This window comes from Bidens hawaiensis, unplaced genomic scaffold (assembly GCF_021521415.1).
Source record: "Bidens hawaiensis isolate Kalapana, Puna unplaced genomic scaffold, B.hawaiensis_p1.1 tig00028999_1, whole genome shotgun sequence".
Lineage (NCBI taxonomy): Eukaryota > Viridiplantae > Streptophyta > Magnoliopsida > Asterales > Asteraceae > Bidens > Bidens hawaiensis.
In genome coordinates this window covers 16,014-25,099 of record NW_027494768.1, presented here as the reverse complement: position 1 = coordinate 25,099, position 9,086 = coordinate 16,014, and the positions used below count along the sequence as shown (strand labels likewise).

At 34.8% G+C, this 9,086-nt stretch overlaps 1 protein-coding gene across 1 annotated transcript; it reads right to left on the bottom strand.

Annotated features, from left to right (window-relative positions):
• Nucleotides 1-3,366: 3,366 nt before the first annotated feature.
• Nucleotides 3,367-5,724, bottom strand: LOC143578031 (basic leucine zipper 23-like). The gene is made up of 2 exons (XM_077061712.1): nt 4,837-5,724; nt 3,367-3,784 (listed from the first exon to the last, which is right to left on the bottom strand). The coding sequence occupies exons 1-2, from the start codon at nt 5,633-5,635 to the stop codon at nt 3,759-3,761; spliced, it is 825 nt and encodes a 274-aa protein (XP_076917827.1). The 5' UTR covers nt 5,636-5,724; the 3' UTR covers nt 3,367-3,758.
• Between the last annotated feature and the right edge of the window lie 3,362 nt (nt 5,725-9,086).

Genomic DNA, 9,086 nt, shown 5'->3' with positions numbered 1-9,086 from the left:
TAATAATAATAATTATTATTATTATAATAATTATATGTGTCATATTAATAATAACTAATACTTATATCATTTTAATAATAGTAGTATTAGTGATAAAAAGATATAACTCGAGTGATGATGACGTTAAATGGTAACTAGGCCCGATATGGGTTTCGGTTGAATAAAACGAGTGGGTAATATTAAAAATGATAGGTTTTAATAATATTACCTAATAATCATAATAATAACTATCTTAATAATAATAATAATAATAATAATGAGTTTTATCATGATTTATGATATTAATAATAATGATACCAAAAATACACTCCAAAGTCGGTCCAATGAGGAAAACGAATTGACTCGATTACCGATTATGATTTAGACACAAAAACTATTAAAACTCTAAATCTCATGCTTACCATACGATGTTTGACCGAGCACAATTGTCGGGGCCGAGCCGGGTCCTCGGAGGCCCCTTGTTGCCGCCATAGAGAGAGAGAGAAGACGGGAGATAGAGAGATGGAGAGAGAGACAGAGTGATAGAGAGACGAAGAGAGGGATCGACGGAGAGAGAGAAGAGAGAGGGACGGAGCAGCGAGGGTCACCGGAAAAACGGGACTCGCCGGAAAATCGTCTGGCGGTCCGTTTGGGGCTGTGCAGGAGAGGTTCGCCGGAAAACGCGGGGAAAGGAGAGGGGGCTGTGGTGTCGGGTTGGGGGCAGAGAGGATGGACGCCCAAGATGATGGTGATGCAATGGAAGGTGGTGGCCGGAGGTGGCGCCAGCAGGGGCGGCGGCGGCGGCCGGAAAAAGGGGGAAAGGGAGAAAGAGATTGAGGCTTGTTAATGTGTATGAGGGTTAGGGTTTTTTGAATATGCATGTATTTTATATTTTCAAAACAAACCCTCATGTTTCAAACAAAGTTTAAAATGAATTTAAAGGTTTTTACAAAATAAAAGTTTACAAAAACTAATACAACTCGAGACCCGAATTTGACAAATGTCACACCCGGTTCTATTTTGGAACTGGTTCCGGTTCTTACCCGGAATAACGAGTTCCGCCGAGTATTTAGCTGCATGTCAAAAACTAGTCGTTGGAATGGTTCCAATGGTAATATAGCCGTTGGAACCGGTTTTTTAGAGTAATATGGGTGTTGTAACCGGTTCCAACGGTAATATAGCCGTTGGAACCGGTTTTTTTTGTCCAAAACATTTATATAAATTATTTTTCACCCCTTGTTTCACCACCAAACTCAAAAACAATCTAAAATACCTCTCGTTTTATAAACCCGACCATCCGACTCAAAATATTATGGCACCCACCAAAAATACTAACAACAAGGCTGAAAAGAACGTTTTTATTGACCCGGTTTGTGCTATTGATGACCCACAAGTTGTTGGGGTCCTCGAACATAACCACAACAAAGAAGTATAGAAGAATTGGGATTTGGTTCTCACTGCCGATGGTGATCAAAAGGCTCGATGCAAACTTTGTGGAACTTTCTTAAAGCACGATTCAAACTCGACTTTGAGAAAGCATATCGAGAAGTCATTTTGCAAGGCCTTGAAAGGCGTTCGCGCAACCGACCAAGTGGACTTGGGTAAAGATGGTAGACTATTTCGTTACAACACGAACCAAGTTCAAGATAGAATGGCAAAGTTCGTTATTCAACGAGGTTTGCCGTTTAACCACTGACGACCCGGAGTTGACGTCGTTAATTCGAGAAACTCTACAACCGCGATACACACGTGTAAGTCGTATTACCCTAAGACGTCATTGTATCAAATTTATGACCTTTTTGACCATTATTTTCAAATTTATGGTCCAAGCGCGAGGTCGTCTTTTGTGAGGCAAACACCGACTAGTAGGCCGTGCAAGGACAAACTTATAAACTTGATGAATGCGGTTCGTGAATCGGCCTCTAAGAGGCAAAGAGGAAACACACCAACTAGTGAACTTGGTCGATATAGTGGAGCAAACTATGTTGAGAGCGCATCGATCGATGAAATTTGCAATATTGATTTGTTGGCTTAGTGGAAAGGAAAACAAAACGAATTGCCTATTATATCTGCCATGGCTCGTGATTTGCTTGGCGTACAAGCCTCAACGGTTGTTTCCGAATCGGTTTTCTCTCTTAGTGGGAGGGTACTATCAATGCGAAGAACAAAACTAACTCCCGAGTCTCTAGAGGTTTGCATTTGCCTAAAGGATCATTTGGATGCGGTGGATCATGTACAAGACAAGGCAAACTTTGAAAACGAACGACCAATAGAGCGACCTATTCATGATGAGGAGGTGGAGGAAGGGCTTTCTTCCGGGAATTCGGGTGATGAAGAAGACGAGGATGAAGACTAAGAAGACTTGTAATTTTTATTTGTTTTACTAAAATCATTTCTAACACGATTAAATTTCATGTAATATTTAGTCTTGCTTTGTTTATTAACTACTTTTGTTTTATTTTATTACTAGTAAAGTTTTATTTCTTATTAGTCATGATTTATTTTTTGTTACCTTTTCAATTGATTACAATAACGACGAACATTTTATTATATAAACAACACACATTACAAACTTTATTAAAACATGACGATACTAAACATAACAAGTTAAAATTAAAAAACAGCGTCCGTCGTTTTAATCCGGCGTTCTACAACGATTAAGCGTTGTTATCGGCGGCGGTAGGTGCTTGAGTTGTAGAGCCGGACGACTCTCCCGCTTCTGCTTTCTTGGATTCCAAACTTTTTTCCTCACGACAATACTTATTGGTATGCTTGCGTAAGGTGGAGTTCGACCTCGCTTTCAGAAACTTGGAACAGTATTTGCACCGGGCCATCTCTTGTGAGTCGGTCATGACACACAAATCGTAATGAGCCCAAACATCGGGGCATCGTGTTGTTTGGATCAACATAACAACGTCGTCGTTACTTGCCATTAAACCGTTTAAGCTAAGTTGTGATTTAAAGTGTGGTTTATAGATTTGAAAGTGTTTTAACAAGTCTTACACAATACATGCTATTTATAGTATGTGTGTATGGTTTTTATCGTTAAAAAACCGGTTCCAACGGTCAAAAACGGCTATATAGCCGTTGGAACCGGTTCCCAACGGTCAAAATGTTCAAATTTTAAAAAAAACCAGTGTATCTGGTTATTACGTAAAACCCAGTTCTAGTTCATACCCTACCCGGTTCCACTGGGTTCCCATATTTCTTCATCGGGTCGGGTCGGTTCCTACCCGGTTCCTGACTGGAACCAGTTCCATTATGTACCCGATGACAAAAAAAACCAGTTCCTACCCAGTTCCGGGTTTTAACAAAACCCAATTTTGTGCACCTCTAGCTTAACGGAGAAAACCACCTCCTCTTTGCTTATAGTCAGTCAAATGACCCCTAAATCTTCAACCTGTTAATAAAGCTTCAGCCTTTGACCAGGTGTAGATGAACTGAACACATGTGACCCGGGTCACATCAACAGTCCAAAAACCAGAAAAACCTGTTCAAATATTTTGGTTCAATAATCCAATGACAGAAAAAATTTGATCATCTCAACTTCATAAAAACCTTCCTCATCATTCAGATCCCAACACAATATTATTAAAGAACAAACATCAAGAAGCATTTCTTCAAGCCTAAACAGAACAAAAAATAATGTTTACTCTCAAAAGTCAACCGATACGATAAGTATTAGTAACATTCAAAAAACTGGAGCGCAGGTTAATAAAAGTTTGCTCGTCAAATATCATACATCAAGACACTATATGTGCTTCAACCGAGTTCCGAGATCATTTAGATGTTGCTGCACGAGAACCTGTGGTAGAACAAAACGGCAAGTTGTCAGGAAGAATAATAATAAAAAGATACGTCTAAATAGTAGTCAGTAATTCTAAACCAAAGCGCTTAGATTCCAAGAAAAGGCAAACCAAACTGGCTGGGTTGGTTGTTCGGCTGGGCTCGCCTAACCGGTTTGTTTTGGCTGTTCCAAACATTAATTTTGAGACTCATCTGTTAGTATTGAAGTTTTTTAAAATGATAAGAGATTGCTCTTGGGTATTATACGTACATAATTATATATTCCAAAAGGGCAGAATAAATAAATAATAAAGGTTAAACTGCTGGTTTCAAGTTCTAAACTGTGAGCCAAACAGTGGATCAAACCACATAACTCTTAAAGCGGCTAAATCAAACGATGTGCTTCAGTTTGAGCATCTTCAACGGTTTACAAACACCCCTTAACTAGGGCCACCTTATTCCAAATGTACAAGAAAGTGTTTGTAAAGTTTTACCTTTCTAACAAATTACAAAGTCTACATAAACAATTTCCAAATTCAAGTTGCAATTGTTACTGATAAATATTACTTACTTATTTTCACCCCAGTAGATTCTTTTATTGCATCACTACTAGATAGCAATAGTAAAAATGTTTTAACTATAAATGCTCTCTTATAATGACAAACAGAGAAGCTTTGTGCACCAAATCAATATACTCTAATTGGAGATTGAAAAATAAAAGGGGGGGGGGGGGGTGTAAGCCAACTTCAATGACACAATAACCCAAGAAGAACATTAAAAATCTGAAGAATTTTAGTAAAAGATGGTTAATTTAGTTTTATATAACAGATTTAATCAGAGCTTTCTTTTTGCATAAAAATTTAACATCAAACTTGGAATAAAAAAACTCTGTTATGTAAACAAAACTAACCATCAGATTTCTACTCCAATAATATACAAGATTGGTGCAAAAGGTTTTTAAAACTATCAAGATGTCAACTTAAAAAACATAATACTTGTGAAAACTTTTAAGTAACCTGAAAACAAACCATATTAACTAACGTAAAATAATAAGCGATTACTACTGTTTACCTTTTCTTTTAGACCTTCCACCCGATTGATTGGCGACAAGAAAACCATCATCAGTTGTGCAGCCCGGAAACTCGTTAAGCAAAGCATTTTGGTTCCCCAAACATTGGAGATTCTCAAACTCACAGCCATTAGTAACCGGAACATGTATCGATGCATTTTCACCATTTTTCCCATCTACCTCGGGATGAAGACAATAAACTTGATCCCCACACTGCATATTACACGGATTCATCACATACCCACCTGCCAAATGAGTGTTACCAATGTTATGCTGAGCTGGCGGTTGCTTCTGGTAAGGATAAGTACCAATTTCCCCTTCAATTCTCCCTTTAATATCCACAAGCAAACACTTCAATCTTGCCACCTCAGCTTCTAACCCAGCTTGACTCTGAATCCTCTTCATTAATTGTTGATTCAATGCTCTCAATCTAACAACCTCATCCTCTAAAGACGCAGCACGTGCTTTCTTTTTCTCACGATACTTTCTTACCGCTTCACGGTTACCTAACGGCCGTTTCTTCCCCTTTTTGTCCGCTGACTCAGCAGTGTCATCAGTTGGAGTTTTGTCATCATCACCACTCATAGCAGGCACGATTTTGGTGTGCACATGGTAACAAGTGTGCGTGTGCGAGGAATCGGGGCCCGGTGGGTTACATGTATGGGTATGAGTACATGCATGCGAGTCCTTGAAAATATCATCAAAGAAGCTATCGAGTGAATCATTGCTCGGGATATCACCACCCATGTTTGCATCAGTAAACATATCATTGTTTGAGAAATCAAGTTCACCGTCCTCCATTGTCACCTGGTTAACCTAAAAGTGCCTACTTTGATACTGAATTCAATGAGTTCGGTTAAGAAGCATCAACCCATTTGCGTTGTTTTAACCTCACTCTTCCTGTTTCTGAAAAAAGATTCTAACGAGTTCAACAATTCGGCCAAAGATTATATCCAGTGTAGTAATAATCACAATTAGTCACTAATCGGTATGCTACCGATTCGAAAATCACTGATTTCATCAAATCGGACCAAAAAACCGGTAGTCGGTCAAATTCGAGTCAAAAACCATCATAAAGGGTCAAAATCTTTAAAATATTTGAAAATTTATACTTATACTTAAAATATTATTATGTATAAAACTTTGAAAAAATTAAATATGAAATACCAATCCTATTAATCACACCTAACAACCTGAGTAGCACCTAGCAAGTTCTACAACACTTGAAGTTGAATGCATGTAAACCCTAACTGATGGTTAAGTTTCTCTAAACAATTAGACAGCAATCGATTAAAAACATTCACAAAAGTTTGCCAATTTCAATCAAAACCCTAAAATCACAATAATTCTCACCAAAGATCTCAACCCGCAAAAAATTCATATGGGGTTTGCAGATTAATCGATAGGACCACGACAATTTTGATCAAAAACTAAGTGATTGAAAGAACACCAACGTATGCGATTAAGACGAATGTAACTGCAATCAATATATAAAACTGAAAGAGCACAATTACCTTTAAGAAAACCCTAAAATTAGAACAGTCGATGGAGTTAAGTGTGGAAGTTGGAATCAGAGATTGGAAAAATCAATAATAATAATGAAATTGAAGGAGGACCATTCGTTTTATTGATTTTAAGGAATCTGTAGTACAGAGGAGACTTATTATTATTATTATGGTCGTATAATTGCAAATCAAGAAAATTAATTAAAGGTTTAGGTTTGCTTTTATACCAACCAAAATTTTGGACCCGTGTAACTCACTAAATGATCTAAATAATTAAGTTACAAATAAAATAATATATAATATATATAAAAAAATGAATTATATCTATGTTTGTATCATTATACATAAATTGATTTTATTTATATTACAAAATAATTTTTTCCAAAGTAATGAATTTAATAAAAAAATAATGCATGTGTAAAAACATACCCAAGAACACACTGTTTGTTGAAAATTTATTCTCAATACCATGTATCTATAATTGAAAGAAATTTGGTTATGAACCAATTCCGAATAATACTTATCATATAACAATAGTTTTGAGCTACACCATAAAAAAATTTTGATAAGTTTGAGAAACTTGTCAATTGACAAAAAACAACCAGGTTAACCCGTTCAATTTGGTGAATGTTTTGCTTCACTTGACCCTAATTTTGTTTGACATCTTCACATACAACATTTTGATCACTATTCAAGAAAAAAGTCAATGTTGACACAAATATTTCTAATTTGATAAAAGCTAAAACTATTGATAGGCCTTAATATGACATGTCAGAAGTGGTTGTTATTTTTTCTTAAATTTTAATAGTCATGAGAAAAATAATTAATGTGCAAAATCTCGAATCTTTGAACTATTTCTAAAAATGTCATTAAAAGTAATTTCAAAACCCAATCACATTTACAGTTATAACTTTTATTTGTTTTACATTTCAACTCAATACTTTGAACCCGTAACAAGTTTGACGATAAATCTATTTGCAATCCCAAAATTTTAAAAATATTCAGATTACTCCTTTTTACGCGTAACAAATTTGAGCCAAATGTAGTTAATTTGTACCAAATGATCTATTTATCGACTTTTAACCCGTAACAATCAAATTAAAGTTTCACAAAAAACCCGAAGCAATTATTGATAAACAAACCCATGAAACTAAATATGATAAACTTTTTTTATATTTAAAAGTGATTAGTATATACTATCCTTACAATTTAACACATATACATATAGTTTGCTAAATTAACCGAAAAAATAAATAGATAGATTTAAATCATATATTTATAATTTAACGATTAAAAAATTACTTTGTAAATTGCAAGCATATTAGTGTTTTTTTATTTACAATCTTCCATTTAAAATTATATTGTTTTCAATATTTAATAAACATGGGTCGTTGTTAATTTTTGGATTTCGTCAAGTATGTTGTGAAATATATTCTGACACTGTATATTAGTATAATATGTAAATATTTATTTGTATAAACTTGTATAGATATAATATAAATAGACTTCAAAGAAAAATGAATAATTTAATTAGATATAATATAAATTGAGTGTAAATGTCATATATTAGTTTTGGAGTGAAAAGAATTGTGAGAATACAAACTGATACGTTTCTACATTTATTTTACTTTATTAGAGTAGGTAGATTTGTGAATATGATGTGTTTGGGCTGGTTTTTGGGTTGACCCGTAATTCGGAAAGCAGAGGGCCGTAGGTAAAGAGGGCCATAAGGGGTTGACCTATTTAACATACGTGTTTATAAGAATGAATACGCGTTTTGTCTAAAAAAAATTAATCTGATTGAGTTTTTTTTATGAGAAAATTTTTAAAGTTAAAAGAAAACATAATATAAAAATTTATATTCATATGTATTACTATAAATTTTTTTGTCCATTTTTAATTTTGATTTGAAGATTTAATATTCACATGTAAAATTAAATAGTTTAAATATGTCCTCTTATAGATTTATGCATTTTACGCGAATTTTGGATTCTTATGTAAATTTTTAGGTAAATGACGGGCTTGACTTTCCGATCAACGGGCATACAACCATACAAAATGTGATATTAAACTTTTAATAGATTCGGTACAATATTTGATACTCAATTTTCCATACTTTTGAAATCGGTATTTTTGGTATCAGTACCATACGGTACCAATAGCGTATAAAGATGGGAACTTTTGAACAGTTACTAGTATTGTATCGTTATATTCGGTATGATATATGGTACCTCTATTCCAGAAATTCGGTATTGATATAGGAGGTGATTCTTACAATTTTTAATTTATAAGTTTTAATTAAAAGTTAAACCTTACAAAATTTAAATATATTTTTTGAAAAACTAATAGCATTATTGGATGGTACGAATTAAAAAAAATGACATTAAAATTAAGAAATATAACAATAGGTAAATATAAATAAATTGATAATTTAGAAATATAAGTGCACTATTAGTAGAGTTGGTGATCAATTAACAAGACAAAGCAATTAAACATATGAGGTTGGAAGAGGGTCCTCCATGTAGAGGTGCACAAAAAACTCGTATTCGGAACCGGACCCGAAAAAAATACCCGAAACCGGTTTTTTATACCCGGGTATTTTATATCCGAAACCGGAACCGACCCTACCCCTACGGTATGGATAGGGTATGCATTTTGAGGTCAATACCTGTACCCGGAACCGTACCCGATTTATACCCGTAAATACCCGGACCCGATCATACCTATACCCGATACCCGGTTATACC